The 19,127-nt window shown below is 42.1% G+C and overlaps 2 protein-coding genes across 2 annotated transcripts in view; both read left to right on the forward strand.

Annotated features, from left to right (window-relative positions):
• The window catches only part of LOC127045143 (uncharacterized), a 1,042,790-nt gene that overhangs the window by 644,749 nt on the left and 378,914 nt on the right, over positions 1–19,127 (forward strand). The gene's annotated exons all lie outside the window — the stretch shown is intronic.
• The window catches only part of STMN2 (stathmin 2), a 60,150-nt gene that overhangs the window by 23,920 nt on the left and 17,103 nt on the right, over positions 1–19,127 (forward strand). Inside the window, exons 2-3 of the mRNA XM_050941403.1 lie at positions 13,492–13,587; positions 15,111–15,283. Coding sequence (XP_050797360.1) covers positions 13,492–13,587; positions 15,111–15,283 — 269 coding nt within the window. The remainder of the gene's footprint in view (positions 1–13,491; positions 13,588–15,110; positions 15,284–19,127) is intronic.

Consider the following 19,127-nt stretch of genomic DNA (forward strand, 5'->3'; position numbering starts at 1 on the left):
ATGCTGGTAACTATAGATGTTTCAGACATAATAGTGTGTGCTCCCCCTCACTGGGACTTCAATAAGCCTGCAACCTTTCCTAAGCTCCCTAGCTTGGCTTCTTCTTGATTGGGGGAAAAATTAGTAGTATTTCCCAAATGCCATCCACTTGTGGCATTCAAGTGAGCTGTCACTCACAGTACACCATGCAGCTCTGTGAGCCTCCCTCTAATTTCTTGCACGAGGAATGAAATAGTTAACTGTTGACATTTCAATTACATGGCTGGGCAGCTGAGTTAATGAACTGGGCAAGTCACACTTCAGTCAGAGCTAGTGTTCCAGGCTCGCTGCAGGCTCAAGCACACTTCTCTGCATCAGGGCTTATCTACATAACCTGTAACTGCTAAGAGTGGAATTATTATTAAATTTGATTTAAAATATTTGTGTGTAATTATTAATTTTAATTATTGTGGAATAGCTATTCTACACTAGCTCCTCATGTAAACACTACGAGTGCCTTTGTGTGGTTTAGTTTAATCCATTTTGGATTAAGTGCAGAATAAGCGTCTTCACAGAGAACTAGTGCAGAATCGCCATTGCACTTTAAATCCACAGCCTAGCTTATTTCACAATCGCTTCCCTGCATAGACAAGTCCTTAGTTACACTTGGTTCATATTTATGAGGTTTTTCTTTTCAACTATAACAGGTAGAAGTTTACCCTTTTTTAAATGAAAAAAAGCTTTAAAGGTTTTTCAAAAAGCTGAGATTCTGGAGAACAAAGTAGTGGTTTCAGAGCGGTGTTGTATTGCATACGGTGAGTACTGGTTGTTTCCGAGCCCTGTGCATTGGATATTAGATTTTAGTGTCTAATACTCAAGTTAAACAAAGCTGGTAGAAAATGAATTCATTCTCATTCTGACTGATTTTCCCACACATAGAACTCACAGAGAGTCCAGTATAAAAGTCAACGAGCCAAACCCTGAAGTGAGAGTGAGCATAGTCTGAGTAAAAGCTGAGTAGGGATTTCAGGAGTTGGCCAAATTGATTTTGTTTTGCTTTAATAGTTACAAGACTACAGAGAGTACATATTACTTCAGTCCTGTGTCAATACTTGTCACCAGAGTGAACACACTACAAACATCACCCATTCTCATTACAGTTAGAGGAGGATACATTGGATGCAATCTGTGGGCTTCAATTCATTGTCCAGCCCTGTCTCCACTGCTGCATCCCGACAAGTATTTGTTTGTCTAGGCCCCAATCCTGAAAATGTTTATGCATATGCTTAACTTTATTTCCATGAGTTGAAATCAATGTGGTTAGTGATGACAGCAATCAGGTGTTTGCGTGATCAGGGCCCTCAATTTAATTCATCCCTAAAAACTCACTTCTGCAGCATCATCTACAAAAAACATTTGTACATTTACACATAAAAAACTCAAAGCCAAAATCTTTCAGCCACCAAGGCAGATGCAGAGAGCCCACATAGCCGTATTTCTGCTACCTGTTGTGCCCCAGGAACCTCTTAATGCCAACTAGCAAGGGGGTGCAAGTGATGTCTCAAATAAAATCTGGTGTGTCACTGGTCATCAATATCATTGCCCAGTGCATGTGTAAAGAATCATGCATATATACTGAAAATATTTTTTCTCAAAGTCTGTATCTGGGGGGCTGGTCACCAGCAAAGGTGAAAAACAGGTTTTCTGTCTGAAAAGAGAGGTCTATCCATCTAGTTGTTTACATGTAAATTGAGCGTTGTCTCATTCACAATGGGTCTTCTATCCCCAATCTGAACTGAATGCAAATAAAGGCTTGTAAGACCTTCAGAAAGAAACTAACTGGAAAAGAAAATAGTGGGAGGGGAGAACCTGATCTTAAGGTGCCCTTCAAAAGGCTTTTTTGGCTATGTTTGGAGGGCAGAGCAGGCACCCAGGCATCCCTCACCTAGGAAGTAAAAGGATAGTGAATTTGCTTCATGGACATGGGATTCAGCTAGGCTTGGTTGAAAATGCTGGAGAGAACTGTCCAAGACCAATGCAGGTTCGAGTAAGGATTTGATTGAGAGAGGAAAATCAAAACGAAAACAGATTGTAATTCAAAACCAAGTGGTTGTTTATTAATGGGGAATGAGTTGCAACTTGGGCTGGGGAGGAGCACTTTTACCAACTAACAATACTATCAGAACAAGAATATACACACAACTTGAAACAGTCTATTTACATCCAACAACAAGAAACCAAGCAGTCTATAATCAACTGCTCACTAAAATCCAGAACAGATACACAAAACTAAGTAAACTGTGCGCACATTAACCGAATATTGTAAAATACAACAATTAACCACAATAGCAATCAATACAACAATTTGACTCTCATATACTATATACACAGCTTGGTATCAAGTAAGGGAGGGGAAAAAGGGAAGAAGGTAAACAAACAGGGTATTTACAGCACACTCCAGGCGCAGCTGACCAGCAGTACAGACACCAAGGGCATGACGAATTGGCGGGAAAATAATCCAAAAAAGAAAGCGAATCGACACAACCCGAGCTGGCTAAATCCGGAGGAGACCCTGGCTGAAAGGGAGATCAGGCCTTTCAGCTAACCCGAGGATACTCCTGCAGATTTTGGCACAAGGTACAGTTTTATTTGGACACTCTTACTCGTGTCAGCGTCTGATTGGTCCCTAGATCCTTCACCAACCAGGTTCCGAGCTGGTGCCCTCAACGTCAATGGGAGCTGCACCCGGCACACTACTTTTGCACACAGCCCTATGCTTTTGCACACAGCACCAACTGACCTTTTGACTGACAGAAGGTTCGAGAACAGGCACACTGGTATTTTTGCACACAGCACTAGTCTGACCCTTAGTTGACCAGGGGAAAAGAGCGGGAATAGGCACATGGCACTATAATGTTGCACACCGCACTACGGCGTTGCACACGGTACCAGTGTGACCTTTTGACCAACAATTGGCCAAACAGACGCCATGTTAGAGCATAGGTTTTAGGGCTGCGACAAGAACTTTGGATGAGATAGGCTTCCTTCAACAGCAGGTTAACCTGTTAGCATGCTTTCTAGAGACTAAACTTAGCTATACTTTAGTTTGATATGTAACCATTTGTTTCCAATATTCTTACTCATTATCACCTGGATCTCTATTCTCTGATAAAACTGTCCCTCCTGCCCCGACTATAAGTGTATCTAAGTGCTGTGGTGCTAAGCAAAGTGCTGGTCCTGAGTTGACTCTTACAAGCTGGTGTGTACTGTGGGCAAGGGGCTGAACACGCAGGGATAGCTCAAAGTATTCAGGGGCTGGTGTGGGCCTGTTGCTACCTGTATAGACAGAGCAAGGCCTGCAGGATCAGGAAGATAGTGTTTATGTTGTCAGATGGTGGTGGTTCAGGGAGCTGATCCACAGCAGGGACAGACAAGACTGCTTCACGCTAAGGGGAAGGTGGTGGTGAGATGCCACACCACCCTGGGTACCATTACACCCATATCCTTCTTTCTCCCTCTTCATTCCTGGTGGATGTTATGATTTCATTTCTCTGTCAAGTCCATTATTTACATAGGGAGATCTGCAGGACAGAAGCCAGTCTCTTGTGCTCTCTTTCCAGCACCAAGCACACTTTCAGATGCTATAAAAAGATGAATAATGCTGCTAAGGAAATAGTCCTTTAAAAATCACTGGTGATTATATAAACAATATTGTGAGTTGCCTATAATGTTGTCCAAAAAGAATGAGAAAGCACAAAATGTGAGCCAAATACAGATATTGACCTTTCCATGTGCTTCTGCTATGTTTAAATCCATCAGAAATCAATTACAATTATGATCATATAATCCCTGTTTCATTTGACAATAAGGATGCAGCACATTTTTGTGGATTACAAAAAGAATTATCAGCTAAAAGATGGCTCTGAGTTTGACATTCAAAGGAATAACACAGCCCTCACACTGACAGTTTTTCTATTACAAAGCAAAAGGGCCCAGCACATCAAAGTCAGTATAAACAAAGTTAACTTTCAGAATGTAACAGTTTTTGTCAATGAAATCCCTGAGAAATCAATATAAATGTGGTTATAGTATACCACAGTGATATGAACCTTGTGCATCTTGCATTTCATGCTTCATCTACTCTTATCTCTTACCTTTCTGCCTATCAGTCTTTTCCAAAGCAGACAATAAAATTGGATTCAGGTTCAATAACTTGAATTCATCCTGGAAGGCTGACGATTTGACAACAAGCCGGAGAGCACAGATGTGGGGAAGGAAGTGGACTGTGTTGTGAGTTGTGCTTTGTGACCACTAAGAAATAGCACAGTGGTAGTGCAGGCCCTTTGAGATATCAGTACCACAGAGCACTGATTGACTAGGATGTGATGGAAGAACTCCACGTAGGGTCCTGATGGGTTATTATTTATGGACCAGTTTCAGCAAAGGGACAATGAATAGATATATCTTCATTTCTCAAATTTCAGTGAATAAATAGCATTTATATTCCTTATTAGTCTGCTTTCAAATGTAAACAAATAGCCCAAATGATTAATAGGAAACTTTCTCTGGGATATGTTGTGACATAACAGTCTTCCCAACTATAGGGCAATGAGCATGAAATGAATTGTGACTTTGTCCTAATTTGTTCCCTGGTTTCTCTGCTTTCTCCAGACAGGCAGTAATTAGTTGCTGGTTTATACCAGTAGCCAATTATTTATTCCTCCACGTCAGTTCACAGAACTGGCTGGTGTGCTGTGGGGAAAGGGGTGGCAGAGCCATTCCTCCCCTCTTCACAAATCCCACTATCACCACTTACACAGAACAGAAGGCCCCCATGGAGGCCCACATGGTGATCTGCAATGCAAGGGACTTTTCAACCTTCTTCACACAACCACGCAGGTCAAGAGTTCTGTATTAATAGAAAGTCAACATACACACGCGTAACAGCCCACTTTGAGAAAACAGACAGTGGGCACTAGATTATATTCAGAACATTTCAAACGCTGATAAACGGACACCATTTAATCACTAAGTCTAGGATTTTTGAAGGAGTCTATGGGAGTTAGGCACACCATTTCCACTGAGTTTCCATGGGATTTAGGCAACTAAGTCCCTTAGGTTCCTTTGAAATTCCCAGCATATTTTTAATCTTCATATTTATCCCTTTGATTAACCTAACCCCATGGTCCAAAGAAACTGCACTCCATTAGATATATGTCTGTAGTGACCAGGACAGTCATGCCTAAGAGTTAGAATCAGGAACCAGAGACAGAGTCGGATGCCAAGCCAAAGTCAGCATCAGGTGTAAGAACAGGGACCTGGAGAGAAAGCAGGAAACTGGGAACAGACAGGAATCTGAGATAGGGAGGACAGGAACAGGCTGGAAAGTCAGGCAGTGTCCATAGTAGCTCTCCAGTGATTCATCTAGTTCAGGAGTCGGCAACCTTTCAGAAGTGGTGTGCCAAGTCTTCATTTATTCACTTTAATTTAAGGTTTCGCGTGCCGGTCATACATTTTAATGTTTTTTAGAAGGTCTCTCTCTATAAGTCTGTATATTATATAACAAAATTAGTGTTGTATTGTAAAATAAACAAGGTTTTCAAAATGTTTAAGAAGCTTCATTTAAAATTAAATTAAAATGTTGATCTCATGCCACCGGCCCGCTCAGCCCACTGCTGGTCTGGGGTTCTGTTTACCTAGGCCGGCAGCAGGCTGAGCGGCGCCTGCGGCCAGGACCCCGGCTGGCCAGGGTCTGGCAGTCAGAACCCCAGACCAGCAGCAGGCTGTGTGGCTCAGCCCAGTGCTGCTCAGGGGTTCCATCCACTGGCTCCTGCCAGCAAGGAGCCCGCTGCTGGTCTGGGGTCCCTGCCCTGCTCACATACAGTGGTTACCTACCTTCTCCCTGGTTCTGGCCCATTCTCTTCCTCTCTCTGCACTGAGCTGAGGGTGGGAGTGCATGAGCACAGGGCTGGGGGCGAAGGGTCTGGCCAGGAGCTAGAATGAGGGAGAGGGCTCAGGGTTGGGGCAGGAGTTTGGGTGTGGGGCACTTACCTGGGCAGCTCCTATTTGGTGCGAGAGGTGGAGGTGGGAATGGGGGAGGTGCAAGAGCTCTCGTTTGGTGCTCAGGGTGGGGGTGAGGATGTGGGGGGTGCAAGAGTCAGGATGTGGGAGGGTGCATGGAGTGTGGGGGAGCTGGGTATGTGGGGGGTACAAGAGTCAGGGCAGGGGTCGTGGGGGGGTGAAGGAGTCAAGCAGGGAGCTGGGTGTGTATGAGGGGGGCACAGGGCTCAAGGCATGGGCCTAGGGGGCAGTGCAGGGCTGCGGGGCTCAGGGCAGAGTGTGTGTGAGGGAGGGTCAGGTCAGGGGGCTGGGGGAGGTCAGGTGGAGGACTGGGGGGGATATGCCCCTATTCCACCACCCCGCCCGGGATCCCACTCCCTATCCAACCTACCCTGCTCCCTGTCCCCTGACTGCCTGCCCCCTTATCCAACCCTCCAGGTCCCGGATGCCTTACCATGAGGCTCCTAGCAGCATGTTCTGCTCCACACAGAGCCAGACACACTGGCCCATGGGAGCAGGCAGCCCCATCCCTCAGAGCGCTGCGTGCATGGCGCCTTGGCTCCAGGGGATGGGGGAGCGTGTCTGCCTCCCCGTGGAGCCAAAAACACTGTCCCACGAGAGAGCACAGCCCCAGCCCCCAGAGCACTGCATGCACAGCAGAATGGATCCAGGGGAGGAGGGAAGGTGGGGGAAGGGCTGGCAGCTTGCTGCACTTGGCCAGGTGCTCTGGCTCTGGAGCACGGACCCTGCGGCTTGCCGCACCGGGAGAGTGGGGCCATTTGCCCACCCCTGCATCAGGGTGTGCCTGGGCACACCCCATGCGCATGCCTATGTTTCTTCTCCTGTGGGGGGGTAAGAGGGCAGAGGGCTAAGAAGAATGGGCCGGGCCAGGCAGGATTTTTAATGGCACGCTGCTCCAGCAGGCAGCAGCGTGGCATTAAAAATCAGCTTGCATGCTGTCTTTGGCATGTGTGCCATAGGTTGCCAACCCCTGGTTAAGTTGTTCAATTTCTTGAACCTCTTTCTGGCTTAAGTAGAGCGTCCCAGCCAATTGATGGGAGCGGGAGAGAGCTGGACAACTTCACTAATCAGGAATTTCATGGGCAAGGCCCTTTGTTAGTTAGTGCTTCACTAACCCCCTTCTTGAAGAATTTGATTGTGCTGCTGGGTAGCAACAGTCTATGCATAGCCTGGAAACTCACAGGCCTAGGTTCAAGGCTTATGAGCCCTCATGATGTCTTAGTAAAGTACACCAAAATTTGCTATTTTATAAAATTTATTTTGCATTGTATCATTATCCAAGTGATTTTCCAGCCGTTCAATATTGCTTCATTAGGAAATACCTTTTAACAGCAAAGTTGACTATCTTATTCATGTTAACCTATTTTCAGCATTGCCAATGACAAACATTCAAAAACCATGAGTCAGGCCCCCAGAAATCATGAAATTACCTTAAAAATGACATTTTTAAAAAAATATAATTAATTGTCTGATTTCTCTCCCTTGAGTGTGCACTTGGGTTCATGTTTACAAGCTTTTCTCCACAACCCTGAGGGCTAGAAATTATTTTTGTTTAAAATGAAAGCTGAGTGAGAGTCTCGTGTAATTTCATGACTCCCGGCCCTGGGAACTGAAGAAAAAGCACCAAATATCATGAAACTCCCAAGTAAATCAGAAGAGCTGGAAACACTCCCCCCGCCCAATACATTGACTGATTTCTGAAGTACCTGTTTGTGGGCAGAGTGTCCAGAAAGCTCAAAAATATTAAAAGTAAAATTAAATTGTAACTCAGCCTAGAGATACTAGACATTTTCCTAAACAAACTAGACAAAAGGAAATAATCCAAAGTGAAAGTGCTAGTGGGAAAGGAGAGGCCAGAATGGGCAGAGATATAGCAACATAAATAGAAGCAGCCTGAGGGCAGCATCAGAGGGATTCTTTACTGAGAGAATTCCATAGATAGGATCCCTAATCCAAGGTAATTTTGCTGATGGTCCAGTTGAGCTACAGCCTCGGAATTCAAGAACAATCTGTTTCACGTCAGTTGCCTGACATGCCTGAGAGGGAAACAGAGTGAGATGAGTACACAAGTAACTCAGACTCAGAGAGTGGTTAAAGCGAACTGAAACAGGACGTTTCTCACTGCACCAGTCCAGGAGAAGGGGGATCAGTCCAGAAAGTTGTTCATCTGAGCCAGGGAGAGGAGGGGACTCTTCCAGTATTGCCAACCCCAAGTATTCAAAATTGAGTCAAGCCCCCAAAATCATGAAATTGACTTTAAATTATTTTTTTAATAATAAATTTGGCAATAAATTTTAGTTGTTTTCTGAGCCTTCAGGTTGCACACAGGTCATGTTTTCTCTACAACCATGAGAATGAGAAATTTATGTTAAAAAGAAATTGAAAGCTGGGATTCTGATATATTCATATGATTCCAGGAGCCAAGGTAATAAGAAATACACAAGACTCAGTCAAATTGCAAGAGTTGGCAAGGCTGAGCTCCCCTCTGCTTTTAGCCAATGGGCGGCAGCATTGTGCCCTTGCTCCCCCCAACTTAAATACTAGTTCTAGACAATTAAAGGCTTTATATGTAATTGAAACTATAAGTCTGAGAAGGTTCTATTGCCCTCATTGGTCAATATCATTTTTTACTAGTCATTTCCTTATCAAAGCTTATTGTAATCCCAAGATTAACATCATTTACTACAGAAGTAGTTAACAGTTATGTGCACAACGTGTGACTGAATGAGGATCCGTACAATTAGCAAAGCCAGTTGTAAAACTCACCCTGGAAAATGCACCTTGTTATAATCCTCATTTTCTTTACAAGTTTTAAAAGAATTAACAAAAAGAGCCATCACTTTTGTGTATATATATTTCAGTTAACACATGATTTTAAATGATAAAATGATATAGCTGAAAATCTTAACCAAATGTTGATAGTTAATCACGGTCATTATGACAAATGGAGGACGATAATTGGCATTCATACATGGATACAGCATGTGAATGAGCGGATGTCGTTTGCAGTATCATATTCTTGTGTGATGTGAATTTAGAATATGGTTGTAGGAGGGGAGGATTCATTCACAGACTTTGAATGCAAACAGGAAAATCATCTTACGGGGAGAGCAATTATATGAAATTAGCTGTCACTACCCAAATGTTGCTCAGGCAGCAATTTCTTAATTGTAGTTAAAGAAGAGGCTAAACATAATGGCCCCTCTCAATTATGATAGCTCATAAAAAAACAATTCATATAAAAGCTTAAAGTACAATATTATTAAGATAGTACTAACACTTTTTCAGCACTCCTTCCCCCACCCCTCCTGTTTTCCACAAAGGGCATTTTGCATTGTGACACATTACATCAATTTATATTCTTATCTATTTTATGAAATATAAAACTGATGAGACATTAGGCACAGAAAAGCTTAGTTATCCAATTGTCTGAACCTTATCCAAAGTCAATGAAAAAAGTCCTGTGGACTTTAAATCATGCCCATCTTTCTTCCCATCTCCTTCAATTTCAAAATTCAGAACAAAAAATTAAATTTTAAAAAACTCTCCTCCAACTTTTGAGTTTGCACCTGCCCCATTGCTAAAATATGCTCATTATCTTTACTCTAATTCTCATAAATTGTAATGTTCGGTATCATCTACCACTTAAAGCATTTTTCAGGGTTTTCCACCAAACTGAATCACTACTATTATTGAACATCTTCCTTCCCCTTCACTATATTAAAGGATGGTTCTTAAATTCTATATCCGGTGTGGACTGGTAAAGTAGTTTAAAAAAAAAGAAGACCCACAGGGTTTTGGCAAACACATGTTAAATAGGTACCTGATTTGAATGTAATGGTGAGGGATCAAAAAGGGTTTGCTATATGGTATTTCACCTGAAAAATAAAGTGAGTTATTGTTCCTTACACAGTCATAAACATTGTGTCTCCAAATATATGGTTTTACCAAAATGCTCTTTGAATAAAAAACCTGCTTTTCCATGAAGGATGGTTCAGTGGTGAGGCATCTAACCTAAGACTTAGGTCAGGAGACTCAGAGTACAATTCTCTGTTCTGCCACAAACACCCCTTAGGCAAGTCACTTAGGTTACATCTATACTATGAGCTAGGGGTGTGAGTCCCCTGCTCGCATACACGTATGCGCACTAGCTCTCATCAAGCTAGCACAAGTGGTGGCAACGGAGGCATGGCTGAGCTGTGCCGAACACATATCCACTGGTTTCTGGTGGGCATGTATTCAGTCCAACTAAGCTGTGCTTTCGTTGCCTCTACCCATGCTACTGTGCCTACTGCTATTTATACTTCCACTAGCCCAATGAGAGCTTGCGCAAGTACGTATACACAAGCGGGGGAATTACTCCTTAGCTCATAGTGTGGACATAGCCTGAGGGTCTGTACACACTCGCACCTACTTCAGTATAACTTAACTCACTCAGAGAGCTAAAAAAAGCCATCCACTGAGCAGCGTAAGTTACACCAACCTAAGCACCAGTGTGGACAGCACTATGTTGCGGGAGAAGCTCTCCCTCTGATATAGCTACTGCCACCTGAGGTGGAGTAATGATGCCAATGGGAGAGCTCTCTCCCACTGGCATAGAGTGTCTGCACTAGCAGTGCTATAGTGACACAGCTACATCAGTACAGCTGCGCTGCTGTAGCGATTCTAGTGTAGACTAGCCCTTAGCCTCAGTTCCCTATCAGTATAATAGTTTAACAGCACTTCTCTACCTCACAGGGTTGTTGTGAGGGTAGATACATTTAAGAGAGATTGTGAGAAGCTCAGATAGTACAGTAATGCTGACCATCAAAGTACCTAAAACAGAAAAACTTTTCCTGTAATATGCTATATTATCTGTATGTTTGACTGATGGTGCTGTAGTGGCCTCTAGGATGTGACAGGATTATTCAAGCCAATTTACAATTCTGGCTGAAGGTCTTTCTAGGGCAAAGAGTGACTAAATCAATACAAAACCGAGCCTGGTACTTGTATAGCCCAGTAAATCATCTGAATTCTGTCACTGCCCAGGATGTAAAAGGTGCTTTTAGTGCAGCTATAGTACTAAGAGGAATGAGAGCAGAGCACGGCATTCTTATCTCTTAAACCATGTGCTGTAGATGACAAGCTGGCAGGACAAAGACTTTTTCTGATTGTTTTGAATGCTTTTAGAAAATGCAAATATCAAATACCTGGCAAAGTTAAAAACAAGAGTCAGGATTGTTAGGATACCCAATTCATACACACATTTACAATATTTTGTAGCCCTCAGCAGGCAAACCACTTCAGAGTGCTTAACTTTAAGCATGTGAATCGTCAATGAGACTCTTCATTTTCTTAAAATTAAGTATGTGCTTAGGTGCTTTGCTGGATTGGGGCCTAACCGAATAGGTGTTATTCTGCAATGTTAAAACATGTCACCATTTTAAATGTAGGGAATCATTTGCAGGATTCCATATGCTAACTAGTGATTCTAGTGTAAATGTCATTTGGACATAAAAAATTCTTTTTCAGATGTGAATGTCATAATGATGGAATGTTCCCAACGACTGCCTTAATTCCAAAGATTCCTCTCAGTGCAAGATAGTTACTTTAACAGCAGCAGTGCAAAAAATGTTTCTGGGTCCTGTTTTGTGCCTTTGATAATCTTTTCCATAATATTGTTTGATTTAAATATTGATTGGGATTCTTGTCTTTACAGTTTTTTTGTATGTAACTGAATTCTTTCACATCTGTAAACAGAACCACAAAGGACTTGCCAACCTCAGTATGCAGACAGTTAGATCTCTTGGTGCAACTTTGTGCTGGGTATTTGGCAGTCAGTATGGGTTAATATGAAGCATACAGTAGGTCATGTGTGCTCTGGGTGGATTGATTGGAGTCCCATAATCAAGTTGCCCCTAAGCAGTAGTCTACTGAATGCTGATTTGAGACCTGGCCCGGAAAACTTGTGCATCCCTAATTGCCATTGCCTTTCATGAGAGCTGAGGGCCCTCAGCCCCTCGGAGCAAATGCTCAAATTCCTTGAGTACAAAATATCAGAAAGAGCAAGCAACATGCATATGAAGGACTGAATGGAAGTTTTATATATCTATTGATTTCTATTAATTATTTTAAACTTATACCATCACTGGTATAGCTTCATTGATTTGATGCAGTGACATCCAGATTGAATTTGTGCTTCTGTCAATTATAATAACATCAGTAATAGTTATTTTAGGGCATGTTTTCATATTCCACAGGCTAACTTGTACCTGCCTCTGTGTGTGCAATTAGATAATTTCTCATTCTAAGAGGCACTTCTCTATGCAAATATGGGTTTTGAAGAGACACATGCATGCATGCACTTTTTGAAGGCACATGTGTGCATGCACTTTTTGTATCCTGTAAGAGAAGATGGGAGGCAAATTTTCAAACCCTGGATGCTCAGCATTTACCTCCCATCCACTCTTACTGGATACATTTGTACAGTATGGACCAGTGGCTATGGTACTGGACTACTATTCAGAAGATATGGGTTCTAGTCCTGGCTTTGCTACAGGCCTCTTGAGCAAGCTACTTAACCCTCTCTGTGTCTATTTCCTCATTCATAAATTGTGGATGATGATACTTACCTCCTTCCTAAAGTGTTTTAAGATGTATGGATGAAAAACACTATATAACATCTATATATTATTATTATTAGCCCAAGTGGCTCCAATTCTTGACTGGGGCCTATGAGCCCTACTGTAATAAATTATAAATAATGGTAATTAAGGTGCATTTCGTGTATAGATTGATTTACACTGGAACTGGATGTGGGAGCTAACAAATCAATTCAATAGGACAGGAGGTTAAAACCTTTTTGGTTTGGCGTATTAAGGGTATTATTTCTAAAGAATTTTGCTGAGAATCTTGTTATGAATTATCCATATTTCTGGTTTTTTTTAATAATTATTTGGATGACATTTGCATTTGTATCAGACAACGCCTTTAGTATCTGCCAGTGACAATCCATGAACCAGATCTTCAGAGATCTTGATGAGATTTTGGAGGAACTGTAAAGTTTGTGTGAGTGTCACTTGCCTCTGGCTGCAGAGAGAGAGTGGATTATGGCACTATTCCAATATTAAAATACATTGCTGGTCAGCCGTCCTCAGCTCATATAAGTCAGAGAGACCCAGAGGGCATTGGATCTGAAGTTAAGACCATGTTGTAGGAGACACGGGGGTCAGAAGCAGTCTGGGCAGTACAAGGTGATTGACATTCATATACTATTAAAGATTCCCATATTCAGAAGGAATGGTCAAAGGCTAACATTTTGGAGAAATCTTTCAGGCTGGGATTCAGATGTTCTACCAGGCATATAGCTAACTATTGTAATTATGATCTAAATTAAAAACTCATGGAAATAAATTTGGGAAACAGATGTAAACTAACAATCTCTTATTTCAGCCTATAAGGAAAAGATGAAGGAGCTGTCCATGCTGTCTCTGATCTGCTCTTGTTTTTACCCTGAACCTCGCAACATGAATATCTATACATATGATGGTGAGTAACCTTCACTGGAAATCATCCTGCTTGTTAAGTAATTTGGCAGTGCTGGGATATGACTCATTTCACTTTCACAGTTTCTAATATTTAGTCAATGCTTTGCTGATTTAACAATTCACTTGCTATTTCTGGCTGTTAGTTCTTACCAATTGCCTATTGCTCATTGTGGTGATTCTTTGGCCCTAACAACAACATATTAAAATCTCATTTTAAAAAGCCCAAGGCTGTCTATTTTATAATTAGCTATACTGTACTTAATACCTCAAGAAATGCTACCCATCCAGGAATTGCAGATATTCACAGCTGATGCAATTCTCAAGAAAATCAAGAAAATATGCTTTCCCTAGCAGGCACCAATGAGGTAATTCTTAATTAGTCAACTTGGATTTTTCTCACCCAGGCTTGAGATGCCATGCTTTTAAATTCATTATGTCTGGGGCCTTTTCCTTGTGAGCACGTAGATGGGTGTTATGAATTGAACAAACTGTTTGAGGAGTTGCATCTCTGGGCTGCATAAGAGGCTAAGAGGCAGCAGGGTTTCAGCAGATGCTTCAGCAAACAAAAGCAGTACAGCATATCTGTAATTCCCAAAGAGGTCAGGAGTTATTCCTGCCCCTCATCAGCATAAAAGGAGACAATTTTGGAGAAACATTTTAAAATCTAATTTAAACACTAGTCAAAACTGCTGGATTGATAGCCTTGGAAACAGAAATTATTGATTTATCCATAGGATAGGTATAGCAGGAATCAGTCTCTGCACCACCAGGTGATCTCATAACGACATCTCAGCCTCAGATGCATGAAAAACTCTAGTTCAGTCTCCATTCCAATTCAATACTTAGCTTGGTTGCTGAGATGAGCAATATGGTGCCAAATGATATCACATGTGGTGGTGAATAGTCTCAAGTATGGATACTTGATCACCACTGGGCTGCAATCACCAATTAATTTCACATGACCATCAAGCACATGCAGATTATTTTTGGTCAAACAACTGCTTTTTTATTTAACTTTGGAAAACTAGATTGAGTTTACAAAAGTAGGTTTGTTACTATTAAGTGTCAATAGTTTTGAACATTTTTACTATTACTCCTCCATGACTTCCTATATATGTATTTCCCTCTAAAGTCATTGATAAACTTCTTCTAACCCTGAGAATTACCAAAGAGTAAATTTATAGTAGTTCATTTTCATGAAGCAACTACCAAAACATAGCAAGGGCTGGTGAAAGAATGTTTCACACCAGATTTACACATTTGTCCATATTAAGCTTTCTTTACTACCGTATAAATCCCCACATACACACATATACATATACACATGCTTTTATAGCCTTCCAAAATGACATATGTATTTATATTTATAGGATTAATTTATACTTACACTGTTACTAACAAATGGGAATGTACCTCTCATGAGAGCTGTTTTCAACACATACTCAGCCGTTTCCCTTTCATTGCCAAAGTATGCTATTTCTCTCCCCCAATGTCGGGTTTAACCTTTTTAATTTTATTTCCTAGATATGGAAGTGAAACAAATCAACAAACGTGCCTCTGGCCAGGCCTTTGAACTGATCTTAAAGCCGCCATCTCCTGTCTCAGAAGCACCACGGACTTTAGCCTCTCCAAAGAAGAAAGAACTGTCCCGTGAGGAGATCCAGAAAAAGCTGGAAGCTGCTGAGGAAAGGAGAAAGGTACCCTTGGTTTTTAGCTGTGCCTTGCCATATGCAATTGCAACAAAGTTTCCTATCATTTCTGATGAAAAATCATCTTGCTGTGAAGATTCATCGTGAGCATTATAATAATACTGACATTATTTCCACTGACATTTATGGCTGACGGTACACTCATTGCAAGACCATTTTTTATCAGAAAAGTTAAAAAAAAATGTTGAATGAAACAAACTGTTTTATTCTTTCTACTTTTTAGCCAATCCTTCCCCCTCTCCCCAAATTCAACCAGCTCTAATGGCCAGGAAGTATGGATTATATAATGAAGGTATCTGTGGACAGGAAGCCTTATGGAGCTTTAAATTCACAATCTTTGCTCCATGTATATAGTGCTAGAACTGTGTGGAATAAAGATGTTCCCCTTTATGAACTTAATCAGCATTTCAGACTTCTGGGTGTGTTCTTCATGTACATTCTACAAAGATGTCAGACCTTCTGGCAATTAAAAAGAAAAAGACAAATGCAGGGTACCTTATAGCAAGCAGACAGAACTATACCTCAGCTCTCCGGCTTCTACCCTGATTAATGGACCAAAGAAGTCTTCCCTTGTCAAACATTTTCAGAGACAGATTTAGCTATCCCATAAATTTAAGCTTAGGTTGGACTACATTTATGATGTATATTTTAGGCCATGTTAAAACAGAAACGGCCAGATTCTCAGCACTGGTCAATGTGCATATGTCAGGGGATGGGGTACAAAATGATTTAAAGCTTGTCTATGCATGCCTGTAGCACTTAGGGCTGCTCTCTGGAGGACTAACAAGACTTCTGCTATGTTAGAGCATTCTCAGGGCTGCTCTAAATTATGCCAAGCTGCAATGACCACAGGAGACTGAAAATGCAGTGGAAGATTGGAGACAGTACTGGCCAGTCCACCTTTCCTCCTGCCAGGCCATCTTTTCCCTGCCACACAGAATGAGAGTGCAGGAAGAGCTTCTAACCTCTTTGCCACCAAATGTTCTATGTTATCTTGGGGTGATCTTGCCTGGGCCAGTTAAGCTGGCATTAGACTCACATTTCACTGGTGAGTTGATGTATGGTGGCTACACCTCAGAGAATCTGGCCTAAGGTGCCTGAAAGTTAAACAAGCTAAGCTGTCTCTGAGCCTTTAGTCTGTCTCTTGAATCTTATTTGTTATAAATTAAGAGCACAGTTTGTAGAATTTTGTCAAAAGGTGGGAGAAAATAAGCAAAGAAATTAAGGGGCTCATGCTGCAACCTGGAACCACATGCAGCAGCTTCTAGACTGTTTCCTTTCAGAAGAATGAAATAAAACCCACCATCCCCACCCCATCTCCACCGAGTTACTTACTAGTCTAAATCAGGAGTAACTCCCATACAAGTCAATGAAGTGTGAGGTGAATTAGACCCACTAAACTCAATGGGACTAGGCTGATTTACACCAGCTGAGGATCTGACCCTTATTTCAATCCATTTAGAATACTTCTGACATAAAGAGACAGAAATGGGGATGAAATGGCAGCAGTTAAGAAACTTGATAATTTATGCATATTTTACTGTGAAATCTAAACCTTCATGGCCAAGTTATTTTACTGATCAGAGTGTGTATTTCTTCCAGTATAAAACCGAATAATCAGGGCTGCCCAGAGGATTCAGGGGGCCTGGGGCAAAGCAATTTCGGGGGCCCCTTCCATAAAAAAAAGTTGCAATACTATAGAATACTATATTCTTGTGGGGGCCCCTGCAGGACCTGGGGCAAATTGCCCTACTTGCCCCCTCTCTGGGCGGCTCTGCTAATAATGTAATTAGACTGGAAATTGGCTTAAGAGTTGCCAGCACTGATGCCTTCTTTTCCCCTACCAATTATGTTCATTTTGAATGATGATCTCCACATTTCCTTCTGTATCTGGGTTGTTGTAACTTACGAGATCCACGGGATCTGCATCATCCTTTTCTACCCATGCACTACAGTTGTCAGAGGCGGCTCTAGAGATTTTGCCGCCCCAAGCACGGCAGGCAGGCTGCCTCCGGCGGTTTGCCTGCAGAGGGTCCGCTGGTCCCGCGGCTTCGGCGGACCTCCCACAGCTGTGCCTGAGGGAGGTCCATCAAAGCCACGGGACCAGCGGACCCTCCACAAGCACACCTTCAGGAGGTCCACCGAAGCCGCGGGACCAGCGGACCCTCCGCAGGCAAGCCGCTGGAGGCAGCCTGCCTGCCGCCCTCGTGGCGCCGGCAGAGCACCCTCCGAGGCTTGCCGCCCCAAGCACGCGCTTGGCATGCTGGGGCCTGGAGCCACCCCTGACAGTTGTCAGGCATAATCATTCTAGATCATGTCTTTTGGGCATGGTTTTAAATAAAATCAAGTACAACTAATTGATTGCCTTTAACAAAAGTCATTAATTGATTTCACACTACTTTGGAGTTAGAGTGGACTGTGTTAATTTGATTAGTGTTCATTAATAAATTGTCAGATTCATGTGAAAAACCGTACAGTGATGCATATATTTCAATGACTCCTTCTATGTGCTCTAGATTCCCTAGCTTTTTGATTATCACTCTTTTTATCACTGTATACTCATCCCTTTATCATTTTCTTTCCTTTCTTCTCCCCCTTTTCCTCCTCTCCTGTGGGCCCTACCAGAATACAATTTATAATTAATGTGTATTGCTGTTTGAGGAATTTCTTAAAAATACTGCATCTCAAAGTGAGATGCACTTTGGATAGCAATAGAGGTCTCCATTCCATTTACAGGCTCCTCCTTACTGCATTCCATTATTTTCCCATTATTTTAATGGGGATGGGGATGCACTGTGTTTTCCTCCCTAAGTAGTTAATCAGAAAGATCTCATCATCCTTTCCAATTAAGAAATGAGAGCTCATTATCACTGTAAGAAGCAGAAGTTTATTTCTTAACAGTATGGAAAACTCAACCAGATCTCTAACATGATGCAAGAATTGGCCTTGGAATATTTAGCTACCACACCAGATTTCTACGCTTGAAAAGCCCTAGGTTGAAGTATACATTGTGATCACCATTAATCAGCATGAAAATTAGACTCTAAAGGGATTTCTGCTAGTTTTAGGATTAGAGTAGAGAACTCATATGTAATGAAATTGTCTTAATGGCTTTGTATTTGGATGGAAATTAATTGCACTAGTCCCTAATGCAGAACACCAGAGTGGATGCAGAATAATGGTCATATTTTCTAACATTCATGCTGTCAATTATACAGTAAAGCCAATGCATCATTTTTAATACCGTTATTATTTATTAATGTTGAAGGATAAGCTCCCACCCAGGCATCACAGCATGGGCAGTGTCTATCCCTGTTGTGTGGAGTGGCCAGTTTTCCTAGATTTGCCTCTCTATCTGCTAACACCATTGCAGTACTCACCATCTGGCTGTGGGAGCGGAACACATTGCCTCCTTTGAGGCCATCTTTCATGCTGCTTCATTCATTGGCAAAAGGCATTTGATCCTCCTCTTCTCTGGCAGTATCACTAGAGACAAAGGCACTTGTTTTCCACTCCACTGTATGCCACAAAGATGAGCCAAGCCTCATTGGGCATGTTGCCAAGGGCACAAACCTCAAGGGAGGAGGCAAATAGAACCTGGAGAATATTGCTCTCCTTCTGTGTTAGGCCAATAGACCCCCCCACACACACACCACCAGCACCACCTCTCATATGAGTAGTTTGGGGAATTCAGGGTGATTGGCCAGTTGAAGTAGGAAGTGAAGCCAAGTAGCAGCCCACTCTGTGCAACATGTTTCCTTGCCAAAGCTGGAGATTTTATTGTGAATTTCCCCTTGGGAATTATTTTGTTCCCCTTGTAGCAGCCTTAACT

The sequence above is a fragment of the Gopherus flavomarginatus genome, chromosome 2, assembly GCF_025201925.1.
Source record: "Gopherus flavomarginatus isolate rGopFla2 chromosome 2, rGopFla2.mat.asm, whole genome shotgun sequence".
Classification (NCBI taxonomy): Eukaryota; Metazoa; Chordata; order Testudines; family Testudinidae; genus Gopherus; species Gopherus flavomarginatus.